This window comes from Oncorhynchus mykiss, chromosome 2, assembly GCF_013265735.2.
Source record: "Oncorhynchus mykiss isolate Arlee chromosome 2, USDA_OmykA_1.1, whole genome shotgun sequence".
NCBI classification, from domain to species: Eukaryota; Metazoa; Chordata; class Actinopteri; order Salmoniformes; family Salmonidae; genus Oncorhynchus; species Oncorhynchus mykiss.
In genome coordinates, this window is record NC_048566.1 from 86,803,882 (window position 1) to 86,824,932 (window position 21,051).

General features: G+C 42.0%; 1 protein-coding gene across 1 annotated transcript in view; it reads left to right on the top strand.

Annotated features, from left to right (window-relative positions):
* LOC110498682 (polypeptide N-acetylgalactosaminyltransferase 18) overlaps nucleotides 1-21,051 on the top strand; it is an 85,462-nt gene that overhangs the window by 16,078 nt on the left and 48,333 nt on the right. The window contains exons 2-4 of the mRNA XM_021575326.2: nucleotides 18,653-18,854; nucleotides 18,962-19,128; nucleotides 20,664-20,847. Coding sequence (XP_021431001.1) covers nucleotides 18,653-18,854; nucleotides 18,962-19,128; nucleotides 20,664-20,847 — 553 coding nt within the window. The remainder of the gene's footprint in view (nucleotides 1-18,652; nucleotides 18,855-18,961; nucleotides 19,129-20,663; nucleotides 20,848-21,051) is intronic.

The window sequence follows — 21,051 nt, forward strand, 5'->3', positions numbered from 1 at the left end:
CAGCATTCAAATGTGCTTTCAGAACTTCTCTCGCACCAGGCAGCTTACTTCTGCACATGAGACTAGATCTGTTCTATCAGGTACAGATGGAGCTAAAACAAATTGTAATTGAATAATCACAACAGTCATGGGAGCCTGGGACATGATAAACCGGATATCTACATCCAACAAGAGTCGAAAGACAGAGGGATACGCTAGCTAGACCCTTCTCATTGCGGCTCTGGTAGGACAAAAAAAAAAAAATGACGGTGGCTGGCCAATTGGATTGTTTCCCCCCCATGTTGTTAATCGGTTTTTACTGTAGGTGGTGGGGTTCTGTGGACTAACACCTGGTTTTATGCTGTTTATCACAAAGCATGATACAATTAATTAGCCAGCTAGAGTAATTTTGATAAATAGTTTTGTAGATTTTTTTTTTTGGGGGGGGAGGTCAAATTAACCAGTTATCTACCTTTTTGATAACCAGCTAGCTGTTAGTTTGCTAGCTAATTAGCTCCCATGTCAATTTTAAGTCTTTCTAAACTAATATCTGACTAACTTAGAAATATGAAGTAATTTCAGAATGAAAGTTAACTGGTTAGCGCATCATGCTTTGTGACATTATGTTAGCTAGCTAGCTAGCCCAGTTAGATCATGTGTGTTCACTTGTTTCAGCATGCTTGTTGCATTGTCCCTGGTGCATTCTTTCATGAGCTGGCTGCTCGATATAAATAGCAGTGGTTGAAAAAGTACCCAATTGTCATACTTAAGTAAAAGTAAAGATACCTTCTTAATAGAAAATGACTCAAGTAAAAGTGAGTTATCTAGTAAAATACTACATGAGTAGGAATCTAAAAGTATTTGGTTTTAAATATACAACCACCCGAGCCACTGCCTGTTCACCCCCCTATAATCTAGAAGGCGAGGTCAGTACAGGTGCATCAAAGCTGGGACCGAGAGACAGAAGCTGTTTTTATCTCAAGGCCATCAGACTGTTAAACAGCCATCACGAACATTGAGTGGCTGCTGCCAACATACTGACTCATCTCTAGCCACTTTAATAATTACAAATTATTGGATGTAATAAATGTATCACTAGCCACTTTAAACAATGCCACTTTATATAATGTTTACATATCCTACATTACTCATCTCATATGTATATTCGGAACTCTATACCATCTACTGCATCTTGCCTATGCCGTTCGGCCATCGCTCATCCATATATTTTTATGTACATATTCTTATTCATTCCTTTACGTCTAAGGTAGCTGTTGTGAAATTGTTAGATTACTTGTTAGATATTACTGCATGGTCGGCACTAGAAGCACAAGCATTTCGCTACACTCACATTAACATCTGCTAACCATGTATATGTGACCAATAACATTTGATTTGATGATTCGATTAATCTGTTCAAAACAGTGGCAGCATGTGTAGCAGTGGTCAATTGGTTATTGACAGAGTCCAAAGGTGGGGAGCTTTACACTACTTCAGCCAACGCTTGGCATTGCGCATGGTGATCTTATGCTTGTGTGCCGCTGCTCGGCCATGGATACCCATTTCCTTCCTATATATATATATATATATATATATATATGTATATATATATATATATATATACACACACAAGCATGTGGACACCCCTTCAAATTAGTGACTTTGGTTATTTCAGCCACACCCGTTGCTGACAGGTGTATAAAATCGAGAGCACAGCCATGCAGACTCCATAGAACAAACATTTGGCAGTAGAATGGCCCATACTGAAGAGCTCAGTGACTCAACGTGGCACCGTCATAGGATGCCACCTTTCCAACAAGTCAGTTTGTCAAATTTCTGCCCTGCTAGAGCTGACCCGGTCAACTGTAAGGGCTGTTATTGTGAAATGGAAACGTCTAGGAGCAACAACAGCTCAGCCGCGAAGTGGTAGGCCACACAAGCTCACAGAACGAGACCGCCTAGTGCTGAAGCGCATAGCATGTAAAAATCGTCTGTCCTCGGTTGCAACACTCACTACCGAGTTTCAAACGGTCTCAGGACAAGACCTGTTCGTTGGGAGCTTTAGGAAATGGGTATCCATGGCCCAGCAGCAGCACACAAGCATAAGATCACCATGCGCAATGCCAAGCGTTGGCTGAAGTAGTGTAAAGCTCCCCACCTTTGGACTCTGGAGCAGTGGAAATGCGTTCTCTGGAGTGATGAATCACGTTTCACCATCTGGCAGTCCGCCAGCGGATCTGGGTTTGGCGGATTCCCGGAGAATGCTACCTGCCCAAATGTATAGTTCACACTGTAAAGTTTTGTGGATGAGGAACAATGGTTTGGGGCTGTTTTCCATGGTTCGGGCTAGGCCCCTTAGTTCCAGTGAAGGGAAATCTTAACGCTACAGCATGCAATAACATTCTAGACGATTCTGTGCTTCCAACTTCGTGGCATCAGGTTGGGGATTATTGTTATTTATTTTTTGCTTAACCCTTATTTAACAATTCCCCATGCATAAAGCGAGGTCCATACAGAAATGGTTTGTCAATCGGTGTAGAAGAACTTGACTGGCCGGTACAGAGCCCTGACCTCAACCCCATCTGGGATGAATTGGAACTCCGACTGCATAATCGCCCAACATCAGTGCCCGACCTCACTAATGCTCTTGTGGCTGAATGGAAGCAAGTCCCGACAGCAATGTTCCAATATCAAATGAAGATCCTTTCCAGAAGAGTGGAGGCTGTTATAGCAGCAAACGAGGGACCAACTCCATATTAATGCCCATGATTTTGGAATGAGATGTTCGACAAGCAGGTGTCCAGATACACTACACGACCAAAAGTATCTTCTCAAAGAAACTAGTTCAAAAACTTGGCATCATATTTCTGTCATGCTGCTTTGTTGACAACTCCAACCACCTTGTGCCTCGAGTATTCAGCCAATCAGTGGCCACCACTGCCACAGACATCCGCCTAAGTAAACCACCAGGGTTGTGATTGATTATATTCCAGTAACCTACTGATGCAACCATATCCACTAATTTGATTAATCACCCTAAGCCCCACATTGATCCACTGATCCACCGATATACTGTCCTAGCTGTGCCAACTGTCCTGGGGCATGACTGGGCAATGGGCACAGAAGAAGCGGTGGGCATCTGAGTATGTCTCTGAGAGTTGGAGTGCCCATGAGTTTTGCCAGATACCTCATGTTGTGGGCTAGGTGGAGTTAGCTCATGGTTGAGAGTTGGTAAGTGACACTATATTTGAAACTTTGCAGATGATTGAGGGAATGGGAGCTTTTGGGGATTTTTAACCTTTATTTAACTTCGCAAGTCAGTTAAGAACAAATTATTATTTACGATGACGGCCTACCCTGGCCAAACCCGGACGATGCTGGGAAAATTGTGCGCCGCCCTATGGGACTCCCAATCATGGTCAGATGTGATAAAGCCTGGATTAAAACCAGGGACTGTAGTGACACCTCTTGCACTGAGATGCAGTGCCTTAGACCGGTGCGCCACTCTGACGCCTCTTGTTATTTTTCTGTTTGTCACATAGAGGAGTGGAGCACACTCACTAGTGTGAAGTTCAGAAGTGTTTCCGTTTCTTTTTGATGTGTGGGGGTTTTGCATTTTGATAACAGTGGCATCCGCACATACGATCTCCCTGTGTTACAGGAACCTCCTGAATATTCCACTGTAGTTTATGGTTTATCAAACAGCCTGCAAACATTAGGACGACTATGGAGGTCAAGAACTCAAGGGACGATGTGATCAACTGCTCTGGCATTCAAATTTTATATATACAGTGCCTTGCGAAAGTATTCGGCCCCCTTGAACTTTGCGACCTTTTGCCACATTTCAGGCTTCAAACATAAAGATATAAAACTGTATTTTTTTTGTGAAGAATCAACAACAAGTGGGACACAATCATGAAGTGGAACGACATTTATTGGATATTTCAAACTTTTTTAACAAATCAAAAACTGAAAAATTGGGCGTGCAAAATTATTCAGCCCCCTTAAGTGAATACTTTGTAGCGCCACCTTTTGCTGCGATTACAGCTGTAAGTCGCTTGGGGTATATCTCTATCAGTTTTGCACATCGAGAGACTGAAATTTCCCATTCCTCCTTGCAAAACAGCTTGAGATCAGTGAGGTTGGATGGAGAGCATTTGTGAACAGCAGTTTTCAGTTATTTCCACAGATTCTCGATTGGATTCAGGTCTGGACTTTGACTTGGCCATTCTAACACCTGGATATATTTATTTTTGAACCATTCCATTGTAGATTTTGTTTTATGTTTTGGATCATTGTCTTGTTGGAAGACAAATCTCCGTCCCAGTCTCAGGTCTTTTGCAGACTCCATCAGGTTTTCTTCCAGAATGGTCCTGTATTTGGCTCCATCCATCTTCCCATCAATTTTAACCATCTTCCCTGTCCCTGCTGAAGAAAAGCAGGCCCAAACCATGATGCTGCTACCGCCATGTTTGACAGTGGGGATGGTGTGTTTATTTTACGCCAAACATAACGTTTTGCATTGTTGCCAAAAAGTTCAATTTTGGTTTCATCTGACCAGAGCACCTTCTTCCACATGTTTGGTGTGTCTCCCAGGTGGCTTGTGGCAAACTTTAACCGACACTTTTTATGGATATCTTTAAGAAATGGCTTTCTTCTTGCCACTCTTCCATAAAGGCCAGATTTGTGCAATATACAACTGATTGTTGTCCTATGGACAGAGTCTCCCACCTCAGCTGTAGATCTCTGCAGTTCATCCAGAGTGATCATGGGCCTCTTGGCTGCATCTCTGATCAGTCTTCTCCTTGTATGAGCTGAAAGTTTAGAGGGACGGCCAGGTCTTGGTAGATTTGCAGTGGTCTGATACTCCTTCCATTTCAATATTATCGCTTGCACAGTGCTCCTTGGGATGTTTAAAGCTTGGGAAATCTTTTTGTATCCAAATCCGGCTTTAAACTTCTTCACAACAGTATCTCGGACCTGCCTGGTGTGTTCCTTGTTCTTCATGATGCTCTCTGCGCTTTTAACGGACCTCTGAGACTATCACAGTGCAGGTGCATTTATACGGAGACTTGATTACACACAGGTGGATTGTATTTATCATCATTAGTCATTTAGGTCAACATTGGATCATTCAGAGATCCTCACTGAACTTCTGGAGAGAGTTTGCTGCACTGAAAGTAAAGGGGCTGAATAATTTTGCACGCCCAATTTTTCAGTTTTTGATTTGTTAAAAAAGTTTGAAATATCCAATAAATGTCGTTCCACTTCATGATTGTGTCCCACTTGTTGATTCTTCACAAAAAAATACAGTTTTATATCTTTATGTTTGAAGCCTGAAATGTGGCAAAAGGTCGCAAAGTTCAAGGGGGCCGAATACTTTCGCAAGGCACTGTATATGAGAAACCCTTACACTACACACCTGCATTATTTCTAGGCTTTTTTATTGTGTCGGGATTTGGGAAAGGTTCAAAATAAAACCCTGTTTTCCTCCGAACACTTAAGTTAAAGCTGTTCCCAACAGTAAGTAATGGTGCAAGGCAGATTTCCACCAGTCTGTCAGCTGTCCCCGATTGTCTCTTTAAACGAGGTTACTGAAAGTGATGGCTGGGACGTGTTCCCGCCCACTCCTGTGGGTGGCACCACCCGGAGGTCAGGGACAGCAGGCAGACACTTGCATAACGCCTGTTGACTGAGCTGATTGGCTCTCTCTCCTCACTGTCAGATTAGAATCCTACACATCTAACCAGACTGGTACTGAGGGATGTGCAACATCTGTAACAACCACCTTTTTTAAAGAGATTGTTTTAAAGTAGCTAATAACCTCTTGTGGTACATTTTGAATTCCTGGTCTCCATTTATGTAAATGCTTCCATACATGTATGGTAAACAGATTGGTAATTGTAGGGCTTAGAGGGCACAGAGAATTACAACTGCCCTCCCGTCCCAGAGAGGTGGCACTCTGCCACACCTCCCCTGGCTGGTCAGGCACATGGTCAGCCAGAACTGGGCACATCTCATTCAGCCCTAGGTCTAAATCTCCTGTGCATAGTCCTCCAGCCCAGCATATGACAGCACATCCCAGCCCATCTCAGCCTCTCAGTGAAGGGCCCTCTTCCCCTGTGAGGGCTTCAGTAAATGTGCGTATGCAAGAAATTAAAAAAATATATTTCCCAGGATATGTGAGTGGGCTGTCTGTTCCCATAAGCCTCTCTGGCAGGGAGGTGGTAGGGCGAATATGTGCAAATGTTGTATTTAGTCTGTCAGGGCATGTTTTCCGTTTCCGTCGACTGGCTTCCCTCAGGTTGTCATATTATTTAATATCATTGCAGTGTTTTTGACCTTAGTGTCATTACATTACAAAGGTAAACATAACATCCATACTGTGCTGCATGCCCATAAACTCAACATGGAGCTTGTGTAGCCCTGGTATTCATGATGTATTCACTAACAAAAGTTCTTAGCGCTCTTACTATTCCCCCAGTCAACCTTTGTCCCAGGTGTGACGGATGGGACTTGAGCGAGGCCTTTTTCTTCTTTCAATCGGTTTACCTTCAGGCCCATGGTGCCTTGAGAGACACTGTCTGTTTTAGTGGGAGGAAGCGCATTTAGGATTATGATTCATTTCATTCACACTGTCTGAGATATGGGGAACTGGACCTGTAAAGGGGGGAAATTATACAAACTCTACAACACACGATAACACTTAAATGATAATATTATTGCTAATTTGTCCTATTTCAGGACGATGTATTATACATCGTGCATTAAATACATTTGTGATTTAAATTTTTTTTTTTTTTTTTTTTTGCATATCCCAACTCCCCCTGAGACCCTCAGAGTGGGGTCACAGCCATGGTCTGCCATTTATTAATGGCGAGCCTGGAGCATTTAGGGTTAAGTGCCTTGTTCAAGGGCACATCGACAGATTTTCACCTTGTCGGCTCGGGGCTTAAAACTAGCATCTAGTTACTAGCCCAACACTTTAACCATAAGGCTACCTATCTTGAGGTCTAAAGAAAAAACATCTTAATTTATGTATACTGGCTGGTTGTGTTATGTAATGAATGTTTATTTCATTTGAAATAAAATTCAGACACTACCTTGCTTTCAAACTAAGTCCATGATATTTGAATAGTAAATATTTAAATGATTGTTTCTAGCTCACTTGGCTGTGTTAAATGCAGTGGTTGTAATTGTACAGTAGGAGATGCGAGCAGGTGCAACTTTGCCTGGGAGTGGTTTGAACAAAGGCATCAGCGAAGCACTTTACTCACATTGCTCGCTAGCTGTGGGGTAATTGGTCTTGTGAGGGGGCCATATGTTTCCTAAACTTGTGCCCTGTTTTCCTGATTAGGAGCAGAAGTCAAGCATATTGTGAGCAGAAGTTTGACTGCAAATGTCTTGTTCTCAGGAAAACATTTCAATCTGTTTCACTGAGTATTCAAACTCCAACACACAGATTAATATTTAATTGAAAGGATATAGGTTTGCATAGACAGACAATCAGAATGACCGTAATGAAAGGTCATGTGATGACATGCATTAATTAGTCCTAGTGTTTTATAAGACCTCTCAACTTGATTGTCTCTTGATATATCACAGCAGATTCATCTGTGCAGTCAGGTCTATATCATCAAGATCATTTGGAATCATCTTCATGTTTTAAAGGACGTTTGTACAGAACTAGTAACAATTCTTAATTATGACCCAGCCGGTGAAGACCGGCTGCGACCTGTGGGGAAAAATAAGTTTGACACTCCTGCCTTATACATATGTACCCCCTTATCCAGGTAACACCCAAGGTCCAGATTATATACAATAATGCTTCAAATTCAACAAAATTACCAGAATTGGACAATGAAGATTGTTACAATGAACTTAAGTTCAAAGTCCTGACTGTGAGAGAATGAATTGTTCGTATTATGTGTCAGATAATTGCAGCAAAGTAGTACTGTCTCGCTCTACCACAGCTTTCCAGGAAGTCACTCTCTGAGCAATTACATTTTCCTGATCTCTTTTAGAAAATAAATTAAATCGTATTAGCAATGCTGTAACTTGATTAGCTCATAAATTGTATCTTATGTTTCAATCAAGCAGTATGAACTTGCAGGAAGAAATATCTATTTGAAGTGCATAATATTGATTTCAGGATGTAGCTAGTATACTCAAGGCTTTAGTTATTGAGATAAATTCTGAATCACTAGCCAGTCATGTTTCCTGCTTGTCAAATTACATGTGTGGACTGTGGAACGGTGTGTGTGTGTGTGTGTGTGCTGTATGTGCGCGAGTGTGTGCTGTGTGTGCGAGAGCCTCCTGACAGGCCTTGTGGGTAATCCTCAGACATGATGGATAATGATGGTGTCCTGACTGCAGAGGGAGGTGATCCATACCCCACAGAGGGGGATTTAGTACAGATGAACAGAGTGAAATACGATGCCCATTTGGACAGATGCAGTAGGCTGTCACACCATGTGAGCACATCAGGATGAGCTACAAATGGTGTCTGATAGTTGAAAATAACAGTTTGGCAAACAACTAAAGCTCTAACAGTCTCTTAATGGCTTAACACTTGAATGAGTTTCACTTGCTTTCCTAGGTGAGAACCTTATACTTTTCGAGGTGCACTGCAAATGGTTCATCATTATTCACACTTGAGAAAATAGGTGGGAAGACCATCTGTTCCAATTATGATGAAATGAATAATTTCGGAGTTGAGGCACAAGACTGCAAGCACAGCAGCACTTCAACACCACTGGTCCACAATAATTATTGTACAAGAGGGAACGTTCTCTGATTTTGAAGTTCTGTACACAAACAGATAAAACAAAGGCTTTGGCGAGAGAATTTTCAGAACTCTGAGAACTTTCCTTTAAATCCTCTCATTTGAGTGGGAGTGTTTGCTTTAAAGTGCAAAGCCTGCTGGGATACACTCTACGAAGCCTTAAAGGACCCATCCAGAGGAATTTGCTGCCACTATTTCGACGTAATTCTTGTCCTAATGCGGAAATGCTTGTTTAGTTTCCAAACTCAGAAAACCAATGTTTTTCTCCTACTTAATCTGCCGTGGACATCGCAATCTTTCTCCGTGTGCACAGCCCATATGGTCTCTGGCAGCCTACACTCCACGATTTGTAAACAAACCAAAAAGCCAGGGATGTATTCATTACGTCTTGCAATGGATAACATTTATCTTTTAAGAACCAAACAAGAGAAAAACGAACGGGCAGGGTCCTACCTGAATTTGTCCAATAAACTCTGTTTTAATTGCAAAATGGTTTCTGTTTGGAGTAAACGCTTTCTGTTGCAAAACATTTTGCAACCCACAACAGATTTGAACCTTGTCAGCTCGGGGATTTGAACTTGCAAACTTCCGGTTACTAGTCCAACGCTCTACCCTGCCACCCAACTTTTTACACATTTGTCTTTGATTAGCCAGTTAGGATAAGGCTGTTACTTGGTCAAATCATGAATCAGACTCTGTACCACTGAGGCATTGCCTTTCAATAAACATGTTACAATGTATGTTAGTTATTGTCACGTTCGTTATAAGGATCGGACCAAGGTGCAGCGTGGTATGCGTGCATTCTTATTTATTTAAAGACTGAACATACTAACAAAACGAAACTTGAAGCTATACAAACAAGTGCTGACAGGCAACTACACATAGAAAAGAGTCCACAAACACCAAAGGGAAAATGGCTACCTAAATATGATCCACAATCAGAGACAACGATAAACAGTTGTCTCTGATTGGAAACCATATCAGGCCAACAGAATTACAAAAAACCCTAGACCTACAAAACCCTAGCCATACAAAACGCCTAGACAATACAAAAACTAACGTACCCCCCCTAGTCACACCCTGACCTAACCAAAATATAAAGAAAACAGAGATATCTCAGGTCAGGGCGTGATACTTATTATTTACTTCATCCAGATATTACACTATTGATGTTTATGGAGTACAAAATGTCTAGTTAGCTTGTATTCTCCAAATAATAACACAACTGTTCCTGTAACAACAGAATGTGTATGTTGTAATATAGGTTATATCTAAAAACACATTTACTTGCAAACTTTGTCTAAATTGTTCATCTGCACTTTTCTTCAAGTAAATCTGTTTTTAACATTTTCTGTAGAAATTAAGTAGTCCTAGTGCACACAGTTGTATGGTTTTGTTTTGCTTTGCAATCATTGGTTTTGGTTTGACATTTTAAAGTGAAAAATCTGAGTCTCAGCATCACGCTGTTACTGTGGAATTGCCTGTATCTATCTGGCCGTGGTTTAACTTATGTGGTTATGCAGAGTAGAGGGGGGCTGGGATGGGTAGCTTTAAAATGGCATATAGGCAACTACAACATTAAGAGAGGACAAAATGTTACTCTACTAAATAGAGAAGTGCAAAATTGAAGGATTAACTAAATTCACTTTCTATTAGCACTAATATAATTATGACCTGTATTGTACTTTTCTTGTTTTCATATTACTTTGCAGCATTTTGTATCATATTGGCCAACAAGCACATTCCTTTTGGCAGCTAGGTTTATTACTGTAGAGACACCTTGCAGTTTTGGAGACGGCTTCGCATTTGGTAACAAAACTAAGGTGATCTGGTAGTGCATCTGATTTAATCACTGAGCTATCAACTTTAGCAATGCTAGCTAGCCAGCTAAACTTGTTTAGTTAGTGTAGTGTGCAACTGGGTCATTCTCACAACGGACGTTTGACCAAGAAAATCTTGTCATTTTCCACAGAATTTCCTCTTGGATCACTGAGATTAGCATTTGTATTTATCTATTTTATCATGTTTTTTTAAATCAGCTATTATGTATTTTACCACAATTTCTACAAAATTCTCATTACTGCAACAGTCCATAAAAGTTGTTTTTATGTTTTAACATTGCTCCCCTAATGAAAATGTCTGAGTTAAACATGACACTGAAAATACAAATATAAAATAGGAAATTATTAAAACATTTAAACATTTAGCAGTTAGCACCGAATATTTTTAGAAACAGCATGTTTTTAAAGGTCCAAAGAGTTTGGACCGCTTCGTGTTTTCCTTTTTGACATGGAAAAAATATTGCGATACTTGTATGGTCCTGGCCCTATAGATGACCACATCCTTCCACACTGTTGTATCCTACACACTATTCTGTCACTGCGCATGGCCTCTCCTCTCTGAACAGACAAACACACACACACAGACACACACACACACGCACACACAGAGGAGTTTGGAGAGCATGTCAGCCAGTGTTGCGTTCTAATGGGAGGGTGACTTCTTAAAATGACCAACCAAGAACACACAACCTCTGCAGCTTTCTGGCCACTAAACTGCATGTGACCATCTGCATGATGTAGTTTTCTGGTGCTGGCTACTGGATCAAGATATTACCATACGTTAGGGTAAAAATATTCAACCATACTTGCCAATTGTGCACAGAATTTGACCATCTGATGATAATCTAAGTTCTTGTGCTGTGTTCTCATGAATGGATAACAAAACCTTTTTTTTTGTGTGTTTTTTTTTAACTTCATGATGATGTAGCTATAAATTCTACCAATGCTGATAATATTCCTGTTCATCATTGCAGCTCTCTTTGTGATGAAGATCTTTAGACTGTGAGGGTATCTATATTGTCCTACTACAGCTGAGCAGACATTGAAAACAAGCCAGCATGTTCTCAGCAAGGTCACTTCAGCCTGCTGTTTGCCATGATGACATCAGTGTTTGGTGGCAGTTGCTCTCAGGGGTGACAGTGACATGCTTTTTTGGTCTGTACCTTGGCGCTCACAAGCCCCAACCACCTCCCCTACCCTATCAAGCACACTAGGCTCTCAGTGATCTAAGGGGGTAGGGGTACTGTACAGGTTGAGGCAGAATACATACCCCCCAAGGCATGCCTGTAATCAGACACATGCATAGAAGGCCTCAGACAACCTATACCCCCATAAATGTAATGGCACAGGAAGGGATGGCTGCTGTTTTTATGGGCTCTTAACCAAACGTGCTGTTTTTTTGTTTTTTTGCATTGTTTGTAACTTATTTGCTACATAATGTTGCTGCTACCGTCTCTTATGACCGAAAAGAGCTTCTGGACATCAGAACAGTGATTACCCACCTTGAACTGGACAAAGAATTTTGAGTCGAACGAGAGGGATTTACTCCAGACACACGACGAGGCCATCATCCCCGTCATTCGCAGGAGAAAAAGACTGCGATATCGCGGAAGGAGATCGGGATGCCTTGTAAGGATCTGGCGACAAGTGGCTAATCTGCCTTTGCCATCGTTACTATTGGCCAATGTACAATCGCTGGATAATAAAGTGGGCAATCTACAAGCATGTTTATCCTACCAACGGGACATTAAAAACTGTAATCTTATGTTTCACCGAGTCGTGGCTGAACAATGACATGAATAACATACAGCTGGTGGGTTACACACTGTATCGGCAGGATGAAACAGCAGCCTCTGGTAAGAGAAGGGGTGGCAGTCTATGTATATTTGTAAACAGCAGCTGGTGCCTATTATCTAAGAAAGTCTTGAGGTTTTGCTCGCCTGAGGTAGTGTGATCTACAGCTTGTCATGAGCCTGGTTTGCTAACTACCTTTCTCAAGGAGTGCAGTGTATAAAGTCCGAAAATCTACTGTCTCAGCCACTGCCTGTCACCAAGGGAGTACCCCAAGGCTCAATCCTAGGCCCCACGCTCTTCTCAATTTACATCAACAACATAGCTCAGGCAGTAGGACGCTCTCTCATCCATTTTATATGCAGATGATAGTCTTATACTCAGCTGGCCCCTCCCCGGATCTTGCGCTAAATGCTCTACAACAAAGCTTTCTTAGTGTCCAACAAGCTTTCTCTACCCTTGTTCTGAACATCTCCAAAACAAAGGTCATGTGGTTTGGTAAGAAGAATGCCCCTCTTCCCACAGGTGTTATTACTACCTCTGAGGTTTTAGAGCTCCCAAGTACAAGTACTTGGGAGTATGGCTAGACGGTACACTCTCCTTCTCTCAGCACATACCAAAGCTGCAGGCTAAAGTTAAATCTAGACTTGGTTTCCTCTCGTAATCGCTCATCTTTCACCCTAGCTTTCAAACTAACGCTGATCCAGATGACGAAGACATAATTTATAGATCGGCAAGTAAGGGTGCTCTCGAGCGGCTAGATGTTCTTTACCACTCGGCCATCAGATTTGCAACGAATGCTCCTTACAGGACATATCACTGCACTCTATACTCCGCTGTAAACTGGTCATCTCTGTATACCCGTCGCAAGACCCACTGGTTGATGCTTATTTATAAAAACTCTCTTAGGTCTCACTCCCCCCTATCTGAGATATCTACTGCAGCCCTCATTCTCCACATACAACACCCATTCTGCCAGTCACGTTCTGTTAAAGGTTCCCAAAGCACATACATCCCTGGGTCGCTGCTCCTTTCAGTTCACTGCAGCTAGTAACTGGAACGAGCTGCAACAAACACTCAAACTGGACAGTTTTATCTCAATCTCTTCATTCAAAGACCCAATCATGGACACTCTTACTTAAAGTTGTGGCTGCTTTGCATGATGTATTGTTGTCTCTACCTTCTTCACATTTGCGCTGTTGACTTTGCCCAATAATGTTTGTAACATGTTTTTGTGCTGCTACCATGCTGTGTTGCTGCCTTGTTATGTTGTTGTCTTAGGTCTCGCTTTATGTAGTGTTGTGTGTTTTGCCATATATTTATATTGTATAATTAAAAAATAATAATTTAAACCCAGGCCCCTGTCCATGCAGGAGGGATTTGGCATTTTGGTAGGCCGTCATTGTAAATAGGAATTTGTTCTTAAGTTCTTAACTGACTTGCCTAGTTAAATAAAATAAACATTTAAAAAATTAGATACTCTATCGACCAAGAGAGTTTTCATCTATATTCTTCGTAGCTGTCCATTTACCACCACCACCACTAAGACCGCACTCAATGAGCTGTATACGGCCATAAGCAAACAGGAAAACTCTCATCCAAAGGCGGCGTTCCTAGTGGCCGGGGACTTTAATGCAGGGAAACTTAAATCTGTTTTACCTGATTTCTACCAGCATGTTAAATGTGCAACCAGGGGGAGAAAAAACTCTAGACCATATTTACTCCACACACAGAGATGCGTACAAAGCTCTCTATCGCCCTCCATTTGGTAAATCTGACCATAATTCTATCCTCCTGAATCCTGCTTACAATCAAAAACTCAAGCAGGAAGCTCCAGTGACTCGGTCAATAAAAAAATGGTCAATGACTCAGATGCTAAGCTACAGGACTGTTTTGCTAGCACAGAAGGAATATGTTTTGGGATTCTTCCGATGGCATTGAGGAGTACACCACATCACACTGGCTTCATCAATATGTGCTGTCATGACGTGGCCCTTTCTGGGTATAGATTGTGGCATCTCTCTCGCACTCACTCACACACAGGTTCTGTTATCAGGTCATAAATGCCTGGCAGAGACTCTCTCCCCCTGGCCATGCAGATAGAGACACATAGAGAGAACGAAGGCTTTCACATGGCAAGCTCCTGAATCCCCAAAATGGGAATTTGATCCAAAATGTCCACTTGTGAGAAGGTGGGAATGGTCCGTGGACACTTAAGGGACGGGTATGACGAGTGTGTTTCATTTGGTGACCTCAGACAGGACAGGATACACAACTATATCTCTGAATGTGTACAATTCTCTATGGGGTTTGCGTCTAATTCTTGTATAAAATAAATGAGTAAAGATTAAACTAATTGTGAAATTATGTAACGTGATGTTAAACCTTTTTTAATGTGAGAGAATTGTATTTCCTTTAAAGTTTAACTAAGTCATTGGCCCGCCCCCGTTAGCAGACATGATCTGGTGTCTTAGAACCTCCTTTTCTATTGTTACGAATAAAACCCCCTCCTTAGGAAATCCTCTTCAGACAACACGTACCTCGATGGACACTGAGGGGGCACAGGTTTGAGTTTAGACTCAGAGCGTGAGCTGTGATTGCGAATAGTTATTGGATTCCTAACCACACCACGTGGAACATTGGCTACATGGCTGGAAATTGTTAAACACTGAGACTATTGATCCCTACAGAATAAGAGCAAATCTTCGATACTAATTACTAGTCTGCAGCTAGAAATTATGTCAACCTGGGATGTGAAGACCGACAACCGCCGAAACATCTATTCTATGACAACATTTCTGAATACTTTGATCTTCAGGGAATCAGAGGGAGAGGCGCTGCTGAACGAACTCTCCGCAGACGGACCGGATTCCAACAGAAATCACGACGACACACTGGGTGTCAATATATATTGATTGCAATTATTCCCGAAGGAGTGAGCGTTCATGTGCAAAGGATTAGCATTTTAATTAATGTAATTATAAACTGTGTAGTGGTTAGAGTGTTGGACTAGTAACCGCAAGGTTGCAAGTTCCAACCCCTGAGCTGACAAGGTACAAATCTGTCGTAGTGCCCTCAAAGCTCATCACTAAGCTAAGGACCCTGGGACTAAACACCTCCCTCTCCAACTGGATCCTGGACGAGACAGGCTATGGGGAGGAGATCAGAGTCCTGGCCGTGTGATACCAGGACAACAACCTGTCCCTCGTGATCGTCGTGATCAAGACAAAGGAGATGATTGTGGACTACAGAAAAAGGAGGACCGAGTATGCCCGCATTCTCATTGACAGGGCTGTAGTGGAGCAGGTGGAGAGTTTCAAGTTCCTTGGTGTCCACATCACCAATAAACTGTTATGGTCCAAGCACACCAAGACAGTCGTAAAGAGGGCACGACAAAACCTATTCCCCCTCGGGTGACTGTAAAGATTTGGCATGGGTCCTTAGATCCTCAAAAGGTTCTACAGCTGCACTATCGAGAGTTGCATCACTGCCTGGTATGGCAACTGCTCGGCCTCGGCCTGTAAGGCCGAGTGAGCAGTGCGTACGGCCCAGTACATCACTGGGGCAAAGCTTCTTGCAATCCAGGACCTCTATACCAGGCGGTGTCAGAGGAAGGCCCTAAAATTGTCCAGGACTCTAGCCACCCTAGTCATAGACTGTTCTCTCTGCTACCGCACGGCAAGTGGTCCCGGAGTGCCAAGTCTAGGTCCAAGAGGCTTCTGAACAGCTTCTACCCCCAAGCCATAAGACTCCTAAACATATAATAAAATGGCTACCCAGACTATTTGCATTGACCCCCCCCCCCCTTTTACGCCGCTGCTATTCTCCGTTTATTATCTATGCATAGTCACTTTAATAACTCTACCTACATGTACATATTACCTCGACTCACCAGAAAACTCTGTACCTGTACCCCCTTTTAATTATTTGTTACTTTTTATTTCTTATTTTTCTTAACTGCATTGTTGGTTAAGGGCTTGTAAGTAAGCATTTCACTAAGGTCTACTTATACCTGTTGTATAAGGTGCATGTGACAAATAACATTTTATTTGACTATGTTAACTTCATGACTGTAAATTACTTCAAACTCATGCACTACTTGTGTAATTGGTAGCTTTTGGCATCAAGACAACAGCAAAGTGTTCCATTCCCATGTGGCTACTTTTTCCAGTCCAAAACACTACTGTCCATTGAAGCCTTCATAAATGCCTGCACGGCTCACCTCTTTTCCACATGATTAACCACAGAGGTCCACTATGGCTCAGATGTGTGTTGGGGGCCTGGGCCAGGCCAAATATGTTACATACAGAACTATACAGCCTGCCTAGAGCCCAGAGTGAACATTTACCCGGCTCTTACGGCTGCTCATGAATTTGAGGTGGGAAAAAGACACTGAACAATTTTTTAAATTTTTCTTTTGTATATTTTTTTCCAACTACACTGTGAATGCCATTACCAAGCTGAAAATTACAAGCCATACATCAGAGCCAGTGTGAGGAAGAAGCAATTACCTGCTCTCAGCGTTTACATATTTACAATCATTTACTGGAAATAGGATTGTGTAGAATTATTTCATCTCATAGATTTTGCAGATTGTATGAAATATAATTTAATACAGTTACTCAACAGACAGAATGCACACATCTCCTTCATTGAGCTAGATAGCTAGCATCAACGACAAGAAACTGCCATGTGGGGAATCGTAAGTGCCTCATTTCATCTTGTTCTTGATACCATGTCTTATTTTGACTGATTTCATGTGGGAAGTTTACAAACACTTAGGTTGGAGTCATTAAAACTAGTTTACATACACTTAGGTTGGAGTCATTAAAACTAGTTTACATACTCTTAGGTTGGAGTCATTAAAACTAGTTTACATACACTTAGGTTGGAGTCATTAAAACTAGTTGACATACACTTAGGTTGGAGTCATTAAAACACGTTTTTCAACCACTCCACAAATTTCTTGTTAACAAACTATAGTTTTGTCAAGTCGGTTAGGACATCTACTTTGTGCATGACACAAGTCATTTTTCCAACAATTGTAAATAGACAGATTATTTCACTTATAATTCACTGTATCACAATTCCAGTGGGTTAGAAGTTTACATGAACTGAGTTGACTGTGCCTTTTAAACAGCTTGGAAATTCTTAATGCTACAGCATACAATGACATTCTAGACGATTCTGTGCTTCCAACTTTGTGGCAAAAGTTTGGGGAGGCTCTTTCCTGTTTCAGCATGACAATTCCCCCGTGCACAAAGCGAGGTCCATACAGAAATGTTTTTTTTGAGATTGGTGTGGGAGAACTTCACTGGCCTGCATAGAGCCGTAACCTCAACCCTATCAAACACCTTTTGGAATGCTGACTGTGAGCCAGGCCTAATCGCCCAACATCAGTGGCCCACCTCACTAATGCTATTGTGGCTGAATGAAGGCAAGTCCCCGCAGCAATGTTCCAACATCAATTGGAAAGCCTTCCCAGAAGAGTGGAGGCTGTTATAGAAGCAAAGGGGGGACCAAATCCATATTCATTCCCATGATTTTGGAACAAGATGTTTGACGAGCAGATGTCCCTATTCTTTTGGTCATGTAGTGTATATTATGCTGTCAGGAGACCCTGCGTACTGAACCCTTCATGTCAACATCCTCCTCAGATATAGTTGTGCCCTTAGTAGCAAATTTTGGGGTCCCAGTCGTGGCAGAGATGAATGACTTAGTACTGAGAGAGAGTGCAATGTAGTGGCTATAATTAAATAACCTCGGACGATAATTAGCATTCAGTAATTACCTGTGCCAAGCCCTTCATCACTCGTAGTGCTTTGTGAAGTCATTTTATCACTCGCTGTAAATACCTCAGTAACTTTCCACTGGGTTGCGTTCTTTTAGCTCACAATACTGGTGTTGAATGACAGAGATTATCGTATTGTCCAGACAATGTGATATAGTAGGACTAACCTGTTTGGTATTGCTGCTTCAGTAGACGACCAGAAAAGTTGAAATATGCATGTGTATTATCATTAGTCCGAGGCCTCAGTAACACATAGCAACGTTTCACATGATGGATCAATTCAAATGCTAATGTTTTCCAGGAAGTGTGCCTGTTATCATGCTGAATACAATGACTTTTCACCACCTGGTATAAATCTGTTTTAATGTAAGCTATGTGAAGTATGTGGCAACGTCATGAATGTAAACAATGTTCTTTCTACTGCTCAGCCACACATTTTATCTCTTCTCTTCCACTCGCCAACAGAGGTGCCCCAAAAGGATAAGGACAGTGAAGAAAAAGCAGGGGAGTCCCTCTCAGACTCCTCCCTGTTCGTCCGCTGGGGTCATGACCTTGGTCCTGAGAGTCGCCGGGTGGCGCTGAAGAAGTTCCAGTACTACGGCTACAATGGCTATCTCAGTGACCGCCTCTCTCTGACCAGACCCATCCCAGACCTCAGGCCTGATGGGTCAGTGACCTTTGACCCTTCTGTTGGTTCCTTTTTATCATCCATTTAAAACAAATATTTAAATGGAGTTATTTTTCATATCTTGTCTGTTTGCGGTTTCTCCTCAGGTGCAGAAACATGTCGTACCCCTCCAATCTCCCCCAAGTCAGTATCATCTTTATCTTTGTGAACGAGGCCCTGTCGGTCATCCTGCGCTCCATCCACACAGCCATGAACAGAACTCCCTCCCACCTCCTCAAGGAGATCATCCTGGTTGATGACAACAGCAACAATGGTAACTCCTATATTCTTACCAAATGTAGCCTACAAAATATACAAACTGCATTGAAAACAGGAAGCCATTCAGGCTGCTTACTAGCAAGCATAAATGCATGCCTACACACTATGTATTTACATCATCATACATAAATCAATTCACACTTGACATGCTTGAGGACGGAGAGTACATCAGAATTTTCTCTTTAATGTTCTTTAAAAAATGTATCTACCCCTATACACATTTACAATATCAAAAACAACATTGCTGGTGTTGCTTGCCAATTTAATGGATTACTTTCACACAGCTCCCAATTAACTTATTTGTTATCCTAGTTATTTCAGCAGGACAGACCTGCATACTGATCAGCTATAGAGCCAGAGGGAAGTGAGACGATTTAAAGGCTCTGTTTTACCTAGACTGATCAAGGTGTTTGAGCTGCATACTTGACTGAACATGTATCATATTATGGTGACAAATGAGGGTCAAACGAGTCCAGCAGAGGGATAAAAAAGAAACAGGCTGCTTCTTTTGAATTCATCTTTTTATTAAGGCCTCCTATTTCAGGCTATAAACATTGAATCATTGGATTAAAAAGAGAGGAGCATCCGTAATGCAAATGAATTGGAAAACGGAACTGTAGCCCAGAGGCAGAGTATTACTGAGAGTGGAAATGAAGCTATAAAATGTTCCTTTGTGGCCGTTGATATTCTAATTAATTCCTTGGCAGTTGGCTCACTTTGAACAATAAGACACTTTCCGTTCTGTACAGTTTCAGTCTGGCTAACAGCTCGCCATCCTTAGTGGGGTTCCTCATAGGGTCAGCTGGGGTTAATTCCCATGACAATCCAATTAATCTAATTGACCTTAGTCCTCTTATTTGTACTCTTAATTTCTAAATGAGTTAAATGACTGTATATTCACCACTAACTATCGCTGTATATTACTTGGTTAATCCTAATCAGTTCATGGTTGTATGATGAATACTGTCATACATAACATGTCTGAAGGATATTGTCCCCTAAAGTGTATCAGCTTACTCCCCAACACTGCTGGAATGAAAACGGACAGTGATGTCTGATCCTTGCCCTTAATGACCCAATCACTCCCTCTCGTTGCCATGGTAAGCCACTGCCATGACCACCTAACAAATTAAACAAGCAGGTGGCAGATGGTGCTTGTGGGAAAGCAGAATGGACTTCCCTCAACCAGACGATGCTGAGGGCTGCTCAATAATAGGATATTTCCAGGACTTTTCACAACCCCAATATTATTCCTTTGAAAATACCCTTTACACCATGGAATGTGGAATAGATGGCACTTCGGGCTGTAAAGCACATTTCAAAAGTGTGTTTAGTTGATGGTCCTAGGTAGTCTACACTGTACATACCTTCAGCAGATTTCACAGGTGTAGGCTTTTATAAGACATCATGAGAAATACATACACACTGTTTCAAAGCTTCCCAGTGTTTCATGCAGTAATGTCACTTCTTTGTAAAGATCAGACAGACTCTGTGATGCTTATACAAATCCATATACGACTGTTTCTATAGCTGAGCTGAAGGAGAACCTTCAACACTTTGTGAAGGAGGCCAACTCCCAGCGGCCAGACTTCATCAAACTGGTCCGTCACGACAAGCAGGAGGGACTGATCCGCTCCCGGGTCAGTGGGTGGAGGGCCGCCAGCGCACCCGTCGTGGCCCTGTTCGATGCCCACGTGGAGTTCAACATTGGATGGTAAGGGACTGGGATGCCATATGTGTATGTGCCCATCTGTCCAACAGCTAAAAACCTTGTGTGCCCATTTATAATATTTGATGCTAGTGCGGTAGAATTGATATGTGCTGCATTTTCTCAGTCATTACCTTAGAGATATTACCTAAAAGAGCTAGTTTGGTAGATGAGGTAGAGTGTTTTCAGTCAGAATAATATGTGACTGCC